Raw genomic sequence first — 21,197 nt, forward strand, 5'->3', positions numbered from 1 at the left:
TTCCCAGCTGGGTCACTGTCTGTGTGGAGTCTGCACGTCCTCCCCCTGTGTGCGTGGGTTTCCTCCGGGTGCTCCGGTTTCCTCCCACAGTCCAAAGATGTGCGGGTTAGGTGGATTGGCCATGCTAAATTGCCCGTAGTGTCCTAATAAAAGTAAGGTTAAGGGGGGAGTTGTTGGGTTACGGGTATAGGGTGGATACGTGGGTTTGAGTAGGGTGATCATGGCTCGGCACAACATTGAGGGCCGAAGGGCCTGTTCTGTGCTGTACTGTTCTATGTAGTACAGCTGCGATATTCTCCCAAACCAGTAGTGAAATTCCGCCACCCCTTTTACATCCCCCTCTATCCCATCAGAAACATCCAAATCCTGGAACGTTTAGCTGCCAATCCTGTCCTTCCCTCAACCAGGTCTCTGTAATGGCAACAAATGTCATTACATTACAGTCTGTAAGCAAATGAATGTAGTCACTATATCACCAAGAATGGCTTCTTTTCACAGCACCACATAGCCACCAGAATGCCCAGAAGGTCTATCCTTCCCCACACCCTCCTTTCCTGATCTATATTCTGCGACCAGGCAACGTCATCCACATAAAAGGGATCATTTTTCACGTGTGCTGATGACATTCAGCTCCATTCCTCTCAACAAGCCCATCAACAGCCACTTTTACTGGTCAAACTACTTGCCCAACATATAGTCTTGAGTGACAAATTCCTCCAACTGAATATTGGCAGCCATTGTTCGAAGCCACACCAAAATCGTCACTGATTACACATGCCGTCCCAGCAATTCCATCAGGCTGAACCAGATTATAAACGTCGACAAACTGTTCAACCTAGACACAAACCACTTTGTGTACCACATGATCTCAAGTACAGCAAAGGCATAAATACTGATCAGTTTTTGGGGGTTTAACTAGGAATTAAAATTGGTCAGGACAGTGGGAATACTCCCCTGCTTTTCTTTGAATAGCTGCATGAGATATTTACAGACAGGCGGATAGCATGATGGACATGTGGCGGATGAAAATTAATGCAGAGAAATGTGAAGTGATATATTTTGGTAGGTAGAATGAGGAGAGACAACATAAAATAAACGATATAATTCTAAAAGGGGTTCAAGAGCAGAGGGACCTCAGGGTAAATGTGCACAAATAACTTCATGCGGGTAAAGCGGGTTGAGAAAGTGGTTAATAAGGCATATGGGATCCTGAGCTTTATAAATAGAAGCTTGGAGTATAAAAGCAAGGAAATTTTGGTGAACCTTCATAAAACACTGGTCTGGCCTCATTTGGAGTATTGTATCTAATTCTGAGAAACACAGTTTAGAATGGTTGTGAAGACATTGGAAAGGTGCAGAAAAGATTCATGGGAATAGTACCAGGGATGAGGGACTTCAGTTGCAAATCAAAGCAACTCAGTTGAGAAGCTTGAGGTTGCTTTCCTTACAGAAAGTCGAGAAGAGATTTGATAGAGGTGTTAAAAATCATGAGGGGTCTGGAAAGAACAGATGGAGATAAATTCTTCCCCTTGGTGGAAGGGTCAAGAAACACATGACATAGATTTTAAGATGAACAGCAAAAGAACCAAAGGCATCATTTTTTGATTTGATTTATTACTGTCACATGTATTAGTATACAGTGAAAAGTATTGTTTCTTGCATGTTGTACAAACAATGCATACTGTACATAGGGAAGGAAGGAGACACTACAGAATATAATGTTACAGTCATAACTGGGATGTAGAAAAAAGATCAACTTAATACGAGGTAGTTCCATTCAAAAGTCTGATGGTGGTAGGGAAGAAGCTGTTTTTGAGTCGGTTGGTACATGACCTCAAACTTTGGTATCTTTTCCCTGATGGAAGAAGGTGGAAGAGAGTATGTCCGGGGTGCGTGGGGTCCTTAATTATGCTGGCTGCCTTTCTGAGGCAGCGGGAATTATATCTAGAGTCAATGGATGGGAGGCTAGTTTGCGTGATGGACTGGGCTACATTCACGACCTTTTGTAGTTCCCTGCGGTCTCGGGCAGAGCAGGCTCCATACAAGGCTCTGATACAACCAGAAAGAATGCTTTCTATGGTGCATCTGTCGAAGTTGATGAGGGTCGTAGCTGACATACCAAATTTCCTTAGTCTTCTGAGAAAGTAGTCGTTGGTGGGCTTTCTTAACTATAGTATCGGCATGGGGGGGACCAGGACAGGCTGTTGGTGATCTGTACACCTAAAAGCTTGAAGCTCTCAACCCTTTCTACTTCGTTCCCATTGATGTAGACAGGGGCATGTTCTCCACTACGCTTCCTGAAGTCGATGATAATCTCCTTCGTTTTGTTGACATTGAGGGAGAGATTATTAAAATCATTTCGTTTTTAAAACACAGCAAAGGGCTATGATCTGGAATGCAATACCTGAGCGTGTAGATTTGAAAACAGAGTTCAATCATTATCTGTAGAGAAAATAAAATCAGGACTGTAGGTACAGGGTGGGGAAGTGGGACTAGCTGAATTGCTCCTGCAGAGAGCTGGCATGAACATGAAGGTTCAAATGGAAACTTGGAGGTTCTCTGCTGTAGCCATTCTACAATTCTATTCTATGATTCTACATACACCTTGGTATCACACTTTATTTTTAAAATGGCATCTCCGGCACTACTCCCTCACTAATGCTGAAGTCCCAGAGTGACAAGAGTGTCACGAAGGGGCCAAATTGACATGTATTTGCAAGGTTATTTTTATTGAAATCCAATATTAATTTAGCAACATGCAGATACATATCAATTTTCAGTTTTGCTCTTTATCTAGTCAGCAATATCAGTCTATTGGATACAAGCATAGTTGTCTGGCCCACTGAAGTGCATGTAAATGTCACTATTACACCACTTACAATTGTCACTGTATTTATAGTGAAGCCACAATACAATTGTACACCTGCGTGGCATAACAAAACCAGGGTAGTTGAACATGCTTACACAGTTAAATTATGATTTATATGACATTCACCTTGTAGTGCCTTGAATCCCTGCAGAGGTACCCGGGAAGATCCGGTCACAAATTGAAGGAGCCGTGCTCTCCTTTCTTCATCAAACATCTCAACTGTTTGCCAGAACCATTTCACAATATTGCTGTCTGAGGTACAATGCTTTAGACGTGTGTTAGCTTTCCAGTCCTTGATGTCAATCTTTCCCAACCCACCAATAATCAGCTGCAGGAAGAAAAAGTCAGATCTACACCTTCTGTAAACATATATTCTGGTATCCACAGTATGTTTAAAGGATTAACATTAGTTGCACTTAAGTGTACAGTTCACTCTCACGCAAACTACTGTAAGGATCCTGCCAAAAAACTGTCTGTTTCATGTTTCTTTTCTAATTCCTGTCTTGCTGGTTACCTTTAATCTACAGTCTTCTTGCTAGCTGTTGCAACATTGGGATTTTTTTGCTTAAACTACAGACCTTGGGCAAACCGAAACACCCCTGATCTGATGAAGTAGTTCAGTACGTCCCCTTTGTGTTCTGTGGCAGAGTCCACAATATCAGTTTGGTAGACTTGGAAAGCAGCCAATCGGAGAGTCTGGAATTCTGAGGCATCGCCTGTTCTCGCTTGCAATTGGAGGAACCATTTGGAATATTCTGGAAGAAAGGCGGGTCATGTGAAGAACTCCATTTTGTCTGGAGTTCTGTGAGGAGATTCAGCTACGAAGCAGCTTGAAGACACTTACCTGAATGCTCGTAGTATTCGGAATAAAGTAAATGAGTTGATGGCACAAATCATCGTAAATGACTATGATTTAGTGGCCATTACTGAAACATGGTTAAAGGATGGTCACGACTGGGAGTTAAATATCCGAGGGTATCAAACTATTCGGAAGGACAGAGTGGATGGTAAGGGAGGTGGTGTTGCTCTGTTATTTAAGGATGACATCCGGGCAATAGTAAGGGATGACATCGGTGCTATGGCGGATAAGGTTGAATCCATTTGGGTGGAAATCAGGAATAGTAAGGCGAAAAAGTCACTGATAGGTGTAGTCTATCGGCCACCAAATAGTAACGATATGGTGGGGCAGGCAATAAACAAAGAAATAACTGATGCATGTAGAAATGGCACAGCAGTTATCATGGGGGATTTTAATCTACATGTCGATTGGTTTAACCAGGTCGGTCAAGGCAACCTTGAGGAGGAGTTTATAGAATGTATCCGCGATAGATTCCTAGAACAGTATGTAACGGAACCTACGAGGGAACAAGCGGTCCTAGATCTTGTCCTGTGTAATGAGGCAGGATTGATTCATGATCTCATAGTTAGGGATCCTCTCGGAAGGAGCGATCACAATATGGTGGAATTTAAAATACAGATGGAGGGTGAGAAAGTAAAATCAAATACCAGTGTTTTGTGTTTAAACAAAGGAGATTACAAGGGGATGAGAGAAGAACTAGCTAAGGTAGACTGGGAACTAAGACTTTATGGTGGAACAGTTGAGGAACAGTGGAGAACCTTCCAAGCGATTTTTCACAGTGCTCAGCAAAGGTTTATACCAACAAAAAGGAAGGACGGAAGAAAGAGGGAAAATCGACCGTGGATATCTAAGGAAATAAGGGAGAGTATCAAATTGAAGGAAAAAGCATATAAAGTGGCAAAGATTGCTGGGAGATTAGAGGACTGGGAAATCTTTAGGGGGCAACAGAAAGCTACTAAAAAAGCTATAAAGAAGAGTAAGATAGAGTATGAGAGTAAACTTGCTCAGAATATAAAAACAGACAGTAAAAGTTTTTACAAATATATAAGACAAAAAAGAGTGGCTAAGGTAAATATTGGTCCTTTAGAGGATGAGAAGGGAGTTTTAATAATGGGAAATGAGGAAATGGCTGAGGAACTGAACAGGTTTTTTGGGTCGGTCTTCACAGTGGAAGACACAAATAACATGCCAGCGACTGATAGAAATGAGGCTATGACAGGTGAGGACCTTGGGAGGATTGTTATCACTAAGGAGGGAGTGATGGGCAAGCTAATGGGGCTAAAGGTAGACGGCTAGGGAAATTGCAGATGCACTAGTGATAATTTACCGAAATTCACTAGACTCTGGGGTGGTCCCGGTGGATTGGAAATTAGCAAACGTGACGCCACTGTTTAAAAAAGGAGGTAGGCAGAAAGCAGGAAATTATAGGCCAGTGAGCTTAACTTCGGTAATAGGGAAGATACTGGAATCTATCATCAAGGAAGAAATTGCGAGGCATCTGGACAGAAATTGTCCCATTGGGCAGACGCAGCATGGGTTCGTAAAAGGCAGGTCATGCCTAACTAATTTAGTGGAATTTTTTGAGGACATTACCAGTGCAGTAGATAACGGGGAGCCGATGGATGTGGTATATCTGGATTTCCAGAAAGCCTTTGACAAGGTGCCACACAAAAGGTTGCTGCATAAGATAAAGATGCATGGCATTAAGGGTAAAGTAGTAGCATGGATAGAGGATTGGTTAATTAATAGAAAGCAAAGAGTTGGGATAAATGGGTGTTTCTCTGGTGGCAATCAGTAGCTAGTGGTGTCCCTCAGGGATCCGTGTTGGGCCCACAATTGTTCACAATTTACATAGATGATTTGGAGTTGGGGACCAAGGGCAATGTGTCCAAGTTTGCAGATGACACTAAGATGAGTGGTAAAGCGAAAAGTGCAGAGGATACTGGAAGTCTGCAGAGGGATTTGGATAGGTTAAGTGAATGGGCTCGGGTCTGGCAGATGGAATACAATGTTGACAAATGTGAGGTTATCCATTTTGGTAGGAATAACAGCAAACGGGATTATTATTTAAACGATAAAATATTAAAGCATGCCGCTGTTCAGACTTGGGTGTGCTAGTGCATGAGTCACAGAAGGTTGGTTTACAAGTGCAACAGGCGATTAAGAAGGCAAATGGAATTTTGTCCTTCATTGCTAGAGGGATGGAGTTTAAGACTAGGGAGGTTATGTTGCAATTGTATAAGGTGTTAGTGCGGCCACACCTGGAGTATTGTGTTCAGTTTTGGTCTCCTTACTTGAGAAAGGACGTACTGGCGCTGGAGGGTGTGCAGAGGAGATTCACTAGGTTAATCCCAGAGCTGAAGGGGTTGGATTATGAGGAGAGATTGAGTAGACTGGGACTGTACTCGTTGGAATTTAGAAGGATGAGGGGGGATCTTATAGAAACATTTAAAATTATGAAGGGAATAGATAGGATAGATGCGGGCAGGTTGTTTCCACTGGCGGGTGACAGCAGAACTAGGGGACATAGCCTCAAAATAAGGGGAAGTAGATTTAGGACTGAGTTTAGGAGGAACTTCTTCACCCAAAGGGTTGTGAATCTATGGAATTCCTTGCCCAGTGAAGCAGTTGAGGCTCCTTCATTACATGTTTTTAAGGTAAAGATAGATAATTTTTTGAAGAATAAAGGGATTAAGGGTTATGGTGTTCGGGCCGGAAAGTGGAGCTGAGTCCACAAAAGATCAGCCATGATCTAATTGAATGGCGGAGCAGGCTCGAGGGGCCAGATGGCCTACTCCTGCTCCTAGTTCTTATGTTCTTATATTTTTGTCTTCAACTATCTAAAGTCATATTTTTACTGAATGTGAACAAGTATTTTACCTCAATTTCCTTCTGATCAAAAGGTTTAAGTAGATGTTGAGGAATAAGCTCATTAAATCCCTTCTGCAAAGCCAGAAATTGTGCCTCAATTCCTCTCATAAACCGCCAGTTCACGTAAAGCCTAAACACAAAGTAAGATGGATTAATAGGGTCAAGTGAGAAATATAATAAATGCAAACACATATATTGGAATTTAGATTTGAAAAAATCACAGACAAATTTAAACAGCTCAGAATAAAAGACAAAATTAAATGCAAAAAATATATAGCTGGCTTCCGGTGGCAGCCGTGGAGTGAGTGGTCGCACATTAGGTGGCACCTGCCTGAGGTTGAACGTTTTTGGTCCTTTTCACCTATTTCACGGGGTGTTAAGCAGGTGATAAATGAATGAGCAGTGAGAGCTAGTGAGTCTCCTTTGGCAGGGAATGTCTGAGCCCTACCAAATGAGGAGTACAACGAGTAAGGGTCAACAGTCAGACCAGGAGGACTCGGGAGGTGCGAAAGAGGAAAAAGTGGCGTAGAGCTCTGTGGCGTTGTAGCCCACATAATGGTCAACGGAGCTATTAGTAGAGCTTTCGACGACTAAATTCCAGCAGCAGAGGAAGGAGGTCTCGGAAGACTTGGTTAAGGTGGCAGGGTCTGGGCTGCCCAAGAGCAGAGGCTGGAGATGCAGAATGCATTGCTCCATAAGGTGGAGGGGTCGGTGGTCGACCACGAAGACTGTTTGATGGGGATGAAGGAGTATGGGAGGGCACAGAGGTTGGGTGGGACAGAGGGGGCTTTGGAGGGGGAAGAAGCTGTTGTCTTGTGTGGGGGTCACCCTGCTAGCAAGTAGGCTAGTTAATGGAAACAAAGTGGAGGGTATTATAGAATCCCTACGGTGCAGGAGGCCCATAGAGTCTACACCGATCCACTCTGCCAGATACCCATAACCTAACCTGCACATCCCTGGACACTAAGGGGCAATTTACATAGAACATAGAACAGTACAGCACAGAACAGGCCCTTCGGCTCTCGATGTTGTGCCGAGCAATGATCACCCTACTCAAACCCACGTATCCACCCTATACCCGTAACCCAACAACCCCCCCCCCCTTAACCTTACTTTTAGGACACTACGGGCAATTTAGCATGGCCAATCCACCTAACCCGCACATCTTTGGACTGTGGGAGGAAACCGGAGCACCCGGAGGAAACCCACGCACACACGGGGAGGACGTGCAGACTCCGCACAGACAGTGACCCAGCCGGGAATCGAACCTGGGACCCTGTAACTGTGAAGCATTTATGCTAACCACCATGCTACCGTGCTGCCCATAGCATGGGCAATTTAGCATGGCCAATCCACCAAACCTGCACATGTTTGGACTGTGGGAGGAAACTGGAGCACCCAGAGTAAATCAACGCAGACACGGGGAATACGTACACACTCCACACAGACAATCACCCCAGGCCGGAATTGAACTCGGGTCCCTGTGAGGTAGCAGTGGTGGAGAGGGTGGGTTGTTGGGACGGGATGGTTTTCTTTGTTTGTGGCTGGGGGGGGGGGGGGGGGGGGGGGGGGGGGGGGGGGGGAGAGGAGGAGGGGGGGGGGGGGGAATTGGCATGGTGGGACGTTTAGTGTTTGGGTTGGAGGAAAGGTGGGGAGGAGGGGATAGGTTGCTGATGTCGAAGGTGTTGGTGTGATGCAGTTGGTTAAGGGGGGTGGCAGCCGCCATCTTGAGGATGTCTGGAGGTGGGTGGGACGTGGGCCCGGAAGAGCTAATTAAACAGTGGATGTGGCTGATCGCGGTTGGGGCCTGGAGCCCTCCAACGAGGCTGATCACCTGGAACATTAGGGGACTGAATGGGTTTATCAAGAGGTCCTGCACTTTTGTGCACGTGGTGTTCATGCAAGAGACTGAAAAGTTGCAGATCAAATGAGGTTGGGGAAAGGTTAGGTGGGGCAGGTGTTTCATTCAGGGTTGAATATTGTAGCAGATCCTAGGGGCAGATTTGGGATGGTGAGCAGGAACTTGGAGGGGAACCTGTGATGTTGGTGAATATATGCCCCCAACTGGGATGATTCAGAGTTTTTGAAGAAGGTGTTGGCGAAGGTCCCAGCCCTGGACACACACACCCTGGGTCTGGACGGGTTCCCAACAGGTTCTATAAAAAGTTTGACATGGAATTGGGACCCCTACTAGTAGAGATGTATAATGAGTCAGTGGCAGGAGGGAGCTGCTGCCCATTTTATCCAGGCTTCAATTTTGCTCATTTTTAAAAAGGATAAGGAGCCAGAGGAATGTGACTCATACCACCCGATCTCGTTTCAAAATGTGGATGCAAAGCGGTTGGCGAAGGTGTTGGCAAGGCGTGTGGAGGATTTTGTGCCGCAGTGAGAGATGAGGACCAAACAGGGTTCGTGAAAGGGCGGCAGCTGTTGGCGAATATTAGAAAACTGTTGAATGTGATCATGATGCCCCCTGGGGGGGGGGGCCAGGAAACGGAAGCGATGGTGTCTATGAATGCGGAGAAAGCATTCGACCAGGTGGAATGGGCGTTTGTTGATTGGGTTAGGGTGCTGTATAGGGCCCCCAGAGCAAATGTTCGTACAAATAATGTACATAACAGTGTCAAGCATGAGTCGCTTCTTTCCAGGAGTAGAGGATAGATGCGGGTGTTGCGCAAGGGGAACAGCAAATCATGGCCACATGTTTTGGGCATGCCCCAAGTTGGAGGAATTTTGGGAGGTCTTTGCAGGAACTATGTCAAAGGTGCTGGGGTGAAGGTGGCTCCGAGTCCAAGGGTGGCAATATTTGGAGTTTCAGAAGATCCAGGAGTGCAGGTGGGGAGAGAGGCTGACGTGTTGGTCTTTGCCTCACTGATAACCTGGAGGCGGATACTGTTAGGTTGGTAGGACTCTGAGCTGTCTAAAGCGACACTGTGACTGAGCGATTTGGCAGAGTTTCTGCACCTGGAAAAGATAAAAGTTTGCGATCAGAGGTGTAGTTGAGGGGTTATTCTAGACATAGAGGTCATTCATCGACTACTTTAAAAAGACTGGTGAATCGTCGGCGGGGGCGTGTAGAGGCGAGGTTCTTTTGTTATTATAGTTGGAAAACGGGTCAGAGGCCGGAACAGAGGGTGATTGGAATGTGATTTGTGAAGGTTGATTTATGATGTTATGTCTCTTTTTTCCTGTATAAAACTGAAAATGTCTTGAATAAATATATATTTTTTAAAAGTACAGCTAATGTTAATATTGAAAACTCTATGCAATAAGCAGATAGAAATTATGGGTGTGATTCTCCAAAAAAATTTCTAAGTGCCATTTTGGGCGCGTTTGACACGATATTTTCCGATAGGTTTTTGGGTGAAATCCAGACTTTTATTCGCCCACACTTAAGTAGTTTATTTGGGGCTTGGTGAGTTTCTCCCCGGGCTGGCCCAAACTTAGAATTTTTTCAGCAGTGGGGAGACCGGCCCGCAAGGTCGGGGTGCTATTTTGAAAGGGTGTCCTGATCTCTAAGTGAGTTTGAGGGTCCACCACCCCCCCACAACGTCGGACAACTGAACTGACCCACAGACATTGGCATCCCCTCACACCCGCAAACAAAGTGAGCACACCCTGCTATGGCGCTACAGAAGCCCCCTCGCCTTCAAGCCCCCCCACCCAAGCTTTCACGAAATCCCTCATCCGCCAAACTTCATGATGCCCCTTCATTTCTTTTAATATAATTTTTATTGGAATTTTTTACAGAAAATATAAAACATAACGACAAACAATGAAATGCAACAAAATAACCCATAATAACTGTGAAACCCCCAGACCGTATCGACGCATGTATCACATCCCCCCACCCCCCATGAACAACAAAAGAACTTAAAAATATATTAAAATTAAATAAACAAACAGTCATTGCCCCCCCCCCCCCCCCCTCCCCCCGGGTTGCTGCTGCTACTGTCCCTGTACCCTATCATTGAGCCAGAAAGTCGAGAAAAGATTGCCACCGCCTAAAGAACCCTTGTACCGACCCTCTCAGGGCGAATTTGACCTTCTCTAGCTTAATGAAGCCCGCCATGTCATTGATCCAGGTCTCCACGCTTGGGGGCCTCGCATCCTTCCATTGTAGCAAGATCCTTCGCCGGGCTACTAGGGACGCAAAGGCCAGCACACTTTCTTCGCCTCTTTCGCCTCCTGCACTCCCGGCTCCACCCCAACCCCAAAAATCGCGAGTCCCCATCCTGGCTTGACCCTGGATCCCACCACCCTCGACACCGTCCTCGCCTTCCCCCTTCCAGAACTCCTCCAGTGCCGGTCATGCCCAGAACATATGGGCATGGTTCGCTGGACTCCCCGAGCACCTGACACACCTGTCTTCACCCCCAAAGAACCTCTCATCCTCGTCCCAGTCATGTGGGCCCGATGCAGCACCTTGAATTGGATGAGGCTAAGCCGCGCACACGAGGAGGAAGAATTAACCCTCTCCAGAGCATCAGCCCATGTCCCGTCTTCGATCTGTTCCCCCAGTTCCCCCTCCCACTTAGCTTTCAGCTCCTCTACTGACGCCTCCTCCGCCTCCTGCATAACCTTGTAGATATCAGATATCTTCCCCTCTCCGACCCAGACCCCCGAAAGCACCCTGTCGCTCACCCCCCTCGCGGGAAGCGAAGGGAATCCCTCCACCTGCCGCCTAGCAAATGCCTTTACCTGCAGATACCTGAACATGTTCCCCGGGGGAGCACAAATTTCTCCTCCAACTCCCCCAGACTCGCAAACCTTATGATGCCCCTTCATAAACCCCTTCACAACTCCCCACCCTTCATACCCCCCTTCACCAGCCTTTTTGTTGGACAGAGCCTTTCTCGGGCCTCTGAGCGGGCAGTGCCAGCTTGGCACTGCCAGGGTTCCCAAGTGCCGGGGGAGTGCCAGGAATCTGCCCTGCCCGACCATCTGGGGGCTCCAATAGCGTCCGAGACCCCTGGAGTGGCCACCATGCCTGGTCTATACTTGTGGAAACCAGTACTAATCAGCATGTGCTTGATGCCTCGCCAGTGTGGCTGGTGACTCCAATGTGCCAGGTGAATGCGGCCTGAAATAGGCCACACCTACTTAAATGAGTGAGTCATGATTATCTGGATCAGACCCAGTGAGGGCATAATCCAGATTGTGCGAGTAGGGTGACTTGTGCGCGGTTTTGCGCCTGGCGCGATTCCTGATTTGGGTCTCACTACAATGCACCCAGATCGGCAACGCAGTGGGGAAATTGCACCCTATATTTCACAAATAATAGCTTACGATAGAAGAAGCACAATAGGATAAATTGGAAAGCAGCCAAGTATTGCCAGAATGGATTTTGTGTGCCATATTGAAAGAGCTGATTGCACCGCTGGACTGCACAATTGTAAAATTTACGATTTTAGGACCATAACCAAGATAGTGAATAATCTTAATGGGAAATAGTATTTTGGTGCGAATATGCTCAACTCTCCCCTTCTGGAAACAAGAACGAGGAATATTTGCTACTTTAATGTGAAACAAGCCCATTTGGAGACAATGGACAAGCCACACAATTTATTTTAATTGATGGTTTTTCATTAACCTCTGGTTTCTTTTTATAATTCTTTTGTTTTTAAAGTGATCATAGATCATAGAATTTACAGTGCAGAAGGAGGCCATTCGGCCCATTGAGTCTGCACCGGCTCTTGGAATTAGCAAGTTACGTTTGCAACTGAGTAAAAACTTAATAAACGCTGGTAAGTTTAGTCCAACTGGCACTCATCCAGAATGTTTTCTGGCTGGAAAATCACAGGCTGGGGGTGCAGAAATATTCTTAAATGCACTCCAGCTAACAGAGTCAGAAAACCTGAATGCAAAATCAGAGATATAACTTTTCCATGAGCAGAGAAAATTTTTTCCAGATATAACATTACTTACCTAATCAAGATGCAGTGTTTGAAAAATGCAGGGATAAAAATATCAGCCACTACTTGGCACATATTGGGAACACGCATTTCAAAACTTTACATTGAGCAATATAGCCCTTCTCATCTTCAGCCCTGCCTTGCCCCAAATAGTAACAGAAACCACTTACCTCACATATTCTCGTTTATTCTCCTCTGTTACAGGAACATTTCTGCCATTTGGTTTCAGCTCTTGTTGAATAATCCGGCCAAAACAGTTGTGCTCAACACAAAACGTATGATCAAGTACAGGTGTGATGTCATTTTCACTGTAACAGTTAAAAAAAGTCAATGAAGCAATTGGCTGGCTCATGATACCTTCATTAATTGCGATTTGATAGAATATCAAATGCAGCTGTCTACGTTATTTTAAAGCAGACACACAATTTGTTTTCGGACTTCAAATATTACCATCCTACTTATACCAATGCTTAGCACTGATCTGTAGATGTATCAAAGCCTTAAGCAACTCCTAATTAATATGTTCATCTTCCACCACAGCGTATTTACCATGCATATAAATAGAGAATTTTACTGAACAATAATACTCGAAATAGACCTGAAATCTCAAAATATAGATGGCAAATCTAAATCAACGGTCCAGAAGCATTACCAAAGTCTCAACAGTATAATCCTTCATCCCTTGTGATTTATTAGATCATGACACACCTAATAGTTTCTGAATTAAACTATCATAAATTACCTTTACGCACCAACTCTTTTCAGATTATACAAGATATAATTTCAATTCCTTTATTCATTTGCAGTAACAGCTATTCCTAGGAAAAGTTAATGCACCTTTCCTTAAGTAGCAATCTCAAACCTCAACTTAATTATTTTCTGTCCAGATGTGCAGCCAGAAAGACATTAGTCAGGAAGGAAAAATTCAAGAGTCAATCTTACAGTTATGTAATTCCATTAGCTCAACTCACAGGATCCAAACCAGGCTCTTGTGCAATTCTGGGTCAACAGTTTCCAAGTCTGATAACTGGATAGGTTTACCCAACAGTTGCTTGTAGAATGGTAATGTGAAACCCCCATTAATGTAGTGCCCATGGAATACGGCAAGTCCCATTATCCGACCCACAAAATGAAAGTATGACAAATGTTCCTGTAGAAGAAATATTCACTTGTTTGATTAAAAAGTAAAATGCTGCCATCCTGTGGCTGACAAGCAAAAGCACCAGAAACATTCATATAATCAATCTTCTCCAATGCCTCATTGAATAATGTAACATTAATGCAAAAGAATACTGAGGCAAAACAAGAAATTAAGCTGATATAACCAGTCAAATAGGAATTATTCTCAACGGTCCAAAATATATTCAGTTTAGCACTGTCATCAAGTAGAAATTAATTTAGAACTGTGACCATGAAAGAGGCAGTTTTTTGCTCAAATTAACAGACCACTATCAATGAAAATGATTTGGACAATATGCTCCATTTACTTTACAGCAACACTGCTGGTAACCATGATTTTAGTAGTAGCACAGCAAAGTGAATGAGACTGCACTGTTGCCTTCAGAGGCATTAGAACTGGCCTAAGAGCAGTTTTCACTGCATTTGCTGAGGCAGAAGCACCACCAGCGGCAGAAAAATAAAATCTCTGATGAGGGGGAAAATAAAGTCGCTACTGGGTTATGTATTTGTGCCACAAATACAGGCCCAAAATGTGACTTCTTGCTTGGTGGCATACAGACTCCTTACACAGGTATTGCAGAAGTTGTCAACTGGAAGTAGAATTGTGAATTTCCACTTATGAATATACTTCTGTACGTAGAATAACTTTGCTGTTAGCTCAGTGATGTGAACTCCGCCTCCAAATTGAAACAGATGTACCTCATGGCACTGGGAGCTTTTCTTGAAATGGTTCTACAGTCTGAAGACATTGATAACAAATGGCTGTCAGAACTGCCTTAAATAGGCGGCACGGTGGCGCTGCGGTTAGCACTGCTGCCTCACGGCACTGAGGACCCGGCCCTGGGTCACTGTCCGTGTGGAATTTGCACATTCCCTCCGTGTCTGCATGGGTCTCAGCCCCACAACCCAAAAAGATGTGCAGGGTAGGTGGATTGGCCACGCAAAATTGCCCCTTAATTGGAAAAATATTGGGCACTTTAAATTTTTTTTAAACCGTCCCAAATGACAGAAATGAACCAATGTCAAGAAACAAAATATCTCTTTGTTGAAATGCCCAGATGAATTTGTTCAAAAATACAATTGAGAAGATTCATACATGTCAACGCGGGGAATTTGAGGAAGCTGTTTAGCATATCATGTCTATGGCACCATTGTTGGGCCATTTATAATTTACTCTTTGACAGCACATTTAACTGTGCTGGGGTGTTCCATCAATTCAATTTAAGCAATGCTAGTTAATTTATGTCTTCAAACTGATCTTCCTAATCCCAAAAAGAATTTAGCATCTAAAAAGAGGAGGAGAAAAATTGCGAAGCTTGCACATGCACTGAAAAGGTTGAATGTTGCATGGTTTAAATCATGAATAAAGATTACTGAAATTTAATAAGAACCAAACATGTAAATTCATGGCCATATTAAGTGGAAATGACTCCACGTCAATGCTTATATAATGTACTACCAGAATTTTAAAACTGATGCTCACTTTTCATCTTATCTAATAAATTAGAAAGCACAATTATTTAGAGGATCTGTGAACTATTTATTAAGAATCAACGCAAGCAGGAATATTTCCAGCATGAAAGTAAGAAATGAAATCCAAAATCTAGTCTATACATTACGAGACTTAAATTGTTACAAATGTTTCAAGTGAATCTTTTAGGAGACTGGAAAATGTGTAGGCATTAAATAATTATAGTTGAGCAGTAATTGGTTGATATTCATACTAAACTCTCCCGTGACAAATTTATTTCAGTGGAAACTTTTGAATTTTCTAGAGGAACAAATGTAATCCCTTGTATTACAATTCAACAGAAATGAAATAATGTTGAATACAAGCTAACCATAGGGTATCTTACCAGGCCTAAGTAGTCTGAATCTTCTATCTAATGGGTGATAGGGGACAATGCAAAAATTCTACATGCAGTTATTTCTGGCAGTTGAATTTTGCTGCACATAATTGCCTTACAGAGCAAATCTACATCGATAAAAGATAATATAATAATCTTTATTATCTCACAAGTAGGCTTACATTAACACTGTAATGAAGTTACTGTGAAAATTCCCTTGGTGCCACACTCAGGCGCCTGTTCAGGTACGCAGAGGGAGAATTCAAAATGTCCAATTTACCTAATATTACAGTCAGATCACTTACAAAACAGTAAGAAAACACAGAATATTCTTATTTAGTTTGTTTTTATTTAGCTCTCACTTGACTTTTGATACTCACAGGATTAACAGCAGAATCTGGGTTGATCTGTAGCATGTAAATATTATCAGTTGAATACTGAAATAGTCCATAGTAAGGATTCAACATTTCATGACAGAGCAAATACAACCACTCCCTGCAAAACAAGAAACCACGAGTAAACGATATTTGAAAGTAATCAGGGCTGTAATAACAGAACCAGCATAGGGCAGTTAGGTCAACAGGCCAGCTTTTTAAACATTTATTACAAGTGGCAGCTCTACCCTTGTAATCTGCCAGGCTCTTATAATGCAAATAAAGATCCATCTTCCTTTTAAACATCTCAATTGGCTTTATATCTATGGTTTTTCGGCCATACTATCCACATTCCATCCATGTGAAGATTTTTAAACCTGGATTTACTTTTAATAACATAGCCACAGTTCGAAAATTAAAGGCAATTTATAGCACAGAAACAGGCCATTTTATGCCATGTGCATGCCCACACAAGCCTCCTGCCACAACTTTGTCTTGCCTTATTCAAATATCTTTCTACTTCTTTTTCCATTCTGTAACTCAAACACCCTCTGAGGTACAAATTTCAGAATCCTATCACCTTCTAGGTAAAGAAGCTTCGCTTGAATTCTTTACTGCATTTTAGCGATTATTTGATCTTTACAGTTCCTAGTTTTGGACTCTCCCCACAAATAGAAACATCTGTTACAAAAGAACAAAAAAAAGTACAGCACAAGAACAGGCCCTTCGGCCCTCCAAGCCTGCGCCAACCATGCTGCCCGTCTAAACTAAAATCTTCTACACTTCCGGAGTCCGTATTCCTCTATTCCCATCCTATTCATGTATTTGTCAAGATGTGGAGATGCCGGCGTTGGACTGGGGTGAACACAGTGAGAAGTCTTACACCTGAGGAAGGAGCAGTGCTCCGAAAGCTAGTGTTTGAAACAAACCTGTTGGACTTTAACCTGGTGTTGCAAGACTTCTCACTGTATTTGTCAAGATGCCCCTTAAACGTCACTATCGTCCCTGCTTCCACCACCTCCTCCGGCAGCGAGTTCCAGGCTCCCACTACCCTGTGTGTAAAAAAACTTGCCTCGCACATTAAACCTATGCCCCCTAGTAATTGACCCCTCTACCCTGGGAAAAAGTCTCTGACTATCCACTCTGTCTATGCCCCTCATACTTTGCTGAACTCCGTCAGAACTGTAAAGAACCCGCGTTCTTTCATTTGGATTTCCCTGCTAGTTTTGTCCTCTCAGTTCTGGTGTTAAGCCTATAAATTGTTTTTTGCATTTTTTATTTGATATCATGTTTGTGATATGGAGACCAATACTGTGCATCCAATAAGTGCAATTTAGGCAAGGTCCTTTGCATGTTTAACATAATTTCTCTTTTTTTGAATTCTATTCCTCTAGGAAATTATCAAATTGTAACCATACTAGATATACCAGTCCTCCTGTGCATGCTATGGGGAACCTTTGGCTAAGGCTGCTCCACCCTTCCACCAGTGCTACATATGTGTATGTTACCTTTAGTTGCAGGTGCTTAGACAGAGCTATGTGGTGTGAGCTGGGATAGGTAAGGAAAGGGGGGCGGGGGGCAGGAAAGTGTGCCAGGGAAGAATGCCAGGCACTCCAGTTTGAAGAGTGGAGAAGGTTAGGGGAAGCTCAGGTGGCGGGATAGAGTCAGTCAGTAACTCAGGGTCGGGAGCAAAGAGAGAAGAGTAGAGTGGTGGGGTGAGATTGTGATCCAGATTGGATAACAGAATTACAAAATGGCTGAGCCATTTGGCTCGTGTCTGCGTTGGCTCTGTGAAGGAGAAATGTGTCTAGTGCCACGCCTCCTCGTAGCCCTGCACACTGCCTTTTCAGATGATAATCTAATTCCCTCCTTGAAATGCCTCCCCCACTCTCAGGCAGTTGCAATCCAGAACCCAACCACTTGTTGCGTGAAACAAGTTGTTTGCCATACCTCCATTGCTTCTATTGCCAATTACCTTAAATCTGTGCCCTCTTGTTCTCAATTTTTCCACCAATGGGATCAGTTTTTTCTCATCAACTTCATCCAGATCCTTCATCATTTTGAATACCTCGATCAAATTCCTCTCCCTGTTTTCTTCTTCAGGGAAAACAGTTTGATTTCACCAATCTATCTACGTTAACTGAAGTTCCTCATCCCACAAGCCATTTTCATGTACCTTTTCTGGACTCTTAGTTCCTTCACATCTTTCCGAAAGTGTGGTGTCCAGAGCTGGACAAAATACTCTAACTGAGGAACAACTGGTGTTCTATGCAGGTTTGACATAAACTCCTGGCCTCTTGTACCCTATTAATGCCCCTATAAATAAAGTGGAGGATACTATATACTTTATTAACCTCACTCTCAACCTATCCTGCCACTCTCAACAACTTATGCACATGTACATTCAGGTCCCTTTGCTCCTCTACCCCCTCTGGAATTGTATCCATTATTTTATATCATCTCTCTGCAGTCTTCTGTCATGGGAGTGTCCCTTTAACAAATGTTTTATCTAATCACATGGCTTCAGTGATGTCATTGTGTGGGTGGAGCTGGGTTTTGGCCCTGTGATTTTTACTTTTGTCTTGGGTTGGGAACTGGTTGTGGCTCTGAGTTTTTTTTTCGCTTTGGGTTTGAACTGGTTTATACTGCACAGGTTGAAAAGAAGGGTTTCTCTATCTTCATTTTAAAGCTGTTTCCAAACGGCTTGATAATTTAAGAGATAATTGCTTTCTGGAAGGAATTCAAACCTGCTGTTTGGAAAGGAAAAAAAGAGTATCAATACCAAGTCTTATATCAGTACGAGGGCCATGTGCTGGGCCACACCTTTGAAAAGGGCGCTCTGATTTTTACTTGGATCTTGTTATTAAATTGGAACAGTAAAGGGGGGATTCATTTTTTAAAATAAATTTAGATTACTCAATTATTTTTTCCAATTAAGGGGCAATTTAGCGTGGCCAATCCACCTACTCTGCACATTTTTGGGTTGTGGGGGCGAAACCCACACAGACACGGGGAGAATGTGCAAACTCCACACGGACAGTGACCCAGAGCCGGGATCAAACCTGGGACCTCAGCGCCGTGAGGCGGTTGTGCTAACCACTGAGCCACCGTGCTGCCCAAGGGGGGATTCATAAGGGCTGTACAGCTGTGTGGGGTATTTATGTTTGTAGTTGATAAAAATGCTTACTGTGTGTTTATAAAAATGTTAACTAAATTCGTAGAATAAAGCTTGTTTTTTTTAATTTGTAGAATAAAGCTTGTTTTTTGTTTAAAAGCACCCAAGACCTCTATTGAACAACACCTGAAAGGCAGGCTCTTGTGTCATCATAACCAAAATCAATAAACAGTTGTAGGTCAGGTGAACTCCATGCTATACTTTGGAGTTTTCTAAACCCTGGCCCATAACACTTCCTACCGGGGGCTGTTTAGCACACTGGGCTAAATCGCTGGGTTTGAAAGCAGACCAAGGCAGGCTAGCAGCATGGTTCGATTCCCGTAACAGCCTCCCCGAACAGGCGCCGGAATGTGGTGACTAGTGGCTATAGGGACATTGAAGCCTACTCGTGACAATAAGCGATTTTCGTTTTCATTTCATTTTCAAAATTAATCACTTGACACTTCTCTACATTAGATTTCATCTGCCACTTGTCAACCTATTCCATCGAGCTGCATATGCCCTTGTGCAGTTCGACAGCATCTTCCTCACTGTTCACAATGCTTCCAAGTTGGACAGATGATGGATAACATTCTTTCCAACTTGTTAGGCCGGATCATGTTCTACCAATGGTTTTGCAACTGCACCACATCTCCCATCTCCTTCCCCCCACCCAAAACCTGGATCACACACTGCCCAATGAATAGAAATGAAGTGATTTCTCAGAAAGCACGGCACTATCTGATAAGTGATATCATTGCACAATGCAAAATCCAGAAGTCATGACACTGTCACTACTCACTTTGCAAAGTAAAAGATAACACCCAAACACTACATATCGGTTTTAAAAAATATATATATTTTATTTAGGCATTTTCATAAAAACAAACCGAATTATACAAGATTATAAATAATCCACAGCCATTCCCCCCTGCTCCCTATTCGTGCCCCCTCCTCACGTCCTGCCTTCCCCATTGTAATCCCCTCACACCCCTCCCTTAGCTGACTCCTCAATCCCTTCCCCCTCTCCTCTTTTGCTGACTCCGCAATCCTCCTTAAAGAAGTCAATGAATGGCTTCCACCTTTGAGCTTCAACCTTCCATCAACTGACTCCTTCAGGACGAACTGCCCTTCTCCAGCCTCAGGAATTCTGCCAGGTCACTCACCCACACCCCCACTTCCAGCAGCTCCGAGTCCCTCCATCCAAGTAAGATCTGCCTCTGAGGTAGGAAAGGGGACAAGGATGTCAGGCAGGCCTTTAGGGAGCTAGGATGGAAGCTCAGAGCGAGAACAAACAGAGTTGTTATCTCTGGGTTGTTGCCCGTGCCACGTGATAGTGAGACGAGGAATAGGGAGAGAGAGCAATTAAACACGTGGCTACAGGGATGGTGCAGGCAGGAGGGATTCAGATTTCTGGATAACTGGGGCTCTTTCTGGGGAAGGTGGGACTTCTATAGACAGGATGGTCTACATCTGAACCTGAGGGGCACCAATATCCTGGGGGGGGAGATTTGTTAGTGCTCTTTGGGGGGGGTTTAAACTAATTCAGCAGGGGCATGGGAACCTGGATTGTAGTTTTGGGGTACGGGAGATTGAGAGTATAGAGGTCAGGAGCACAGATTTGACTTCGCAGGAGGGTGCCAGTGTTCAGGTAGGTTGTTTGAAGTGTGTCTACTTCAATGCCAGGAGTATACAAAATAAGGTAGGGGAACTGGCAGCATGGGTTGGTACCTGGGACTTCGATGTTGTGGCCATTTCAGAGACATGGATAGAGCAGGGACAGGAATGGTTGTTGCAGGTTCCGGGGTTTAGGTGTTTTAGTAAGCTCAGAGAAGGGGGCAAAAGAGGGGGCGGTGTGGCGCTGCTAGTCAAGGACAGTATTACGGTGGCGGAAAGGATGCTAGATGGGGACTCTTCTTCCGAGGTAGTATGGGCTGAGGTTAGAATCAGGAAAGGAGAGGTCACCCTGTTGGGAGTTTTCTATAGGCCACCTAATAGTTCTAGGGATGTAGAGGAAAGGATGGCGAAGATGATTCTGGAAAAGAGCGAAAGTAACAGGGTAGTTGTTATGGGAGACTTTAACTTTCCAAATATTGACTGGAAAAGATATAGTTCGAGTACATTAGATG

The 21,197-nt window shown here is 44.0% G+C and overlaps 1 protein-coding gene across 4 annotated transcripts in view; it reads right to left on the reverse strand.

Annotated features, from left to right (window-relative positions):
- Positions 1–21,197, reverse strand: part of smurf1 (SMAD specific E3 ubiquitin protein ligase 1) — a 163,489-nt gene that overhangs the window by 11,885 nt on the left and 130,407 nt on the right. For all 4 annotated transcript variants that reach the window (XM_038819403.1, XM_038819401.1, XM_038819404.1 and 1 more), the window contains 5 exons: positions 15,921–16,035; positions 13,486–13,664; positions 12,685–12,822; positions 6,609–6,729; positions 2,996–3,197 (listed from right to left, as the gene is read on the reverse strand). In XM_038819403.1, the coding sequence (XP_038675331.1) occupies positions 2,996–3,197; positions 6,609–6,729; positions 12,685–12,822; positions 13,486–13,664; positions 15,921–16,035 (755 nt within the window). The remainder of the gene's footprint in view (positions 1–2,995; positions 3,198–6,608; positions 6,730–12,684; positions 12,823–13,485; positions 13,665–15,920; positions 16,036–21,197) is intronic.

The sequence above is a fragment of the Scyliorhinus canicula genome, chromosome 15 (assembly GCF_902713615.1).
Source record: "Scyliorhinus canicula chromosome 15, sScyCan1.1, whole genome shotgun sequence".
NCBI lineage: Eukaryota > Metazoa > Chordata > Chondrichthyes > Carcharhiniformes > Scyliorhinidae > Scyliorhinus > Scyliorhinus canicula.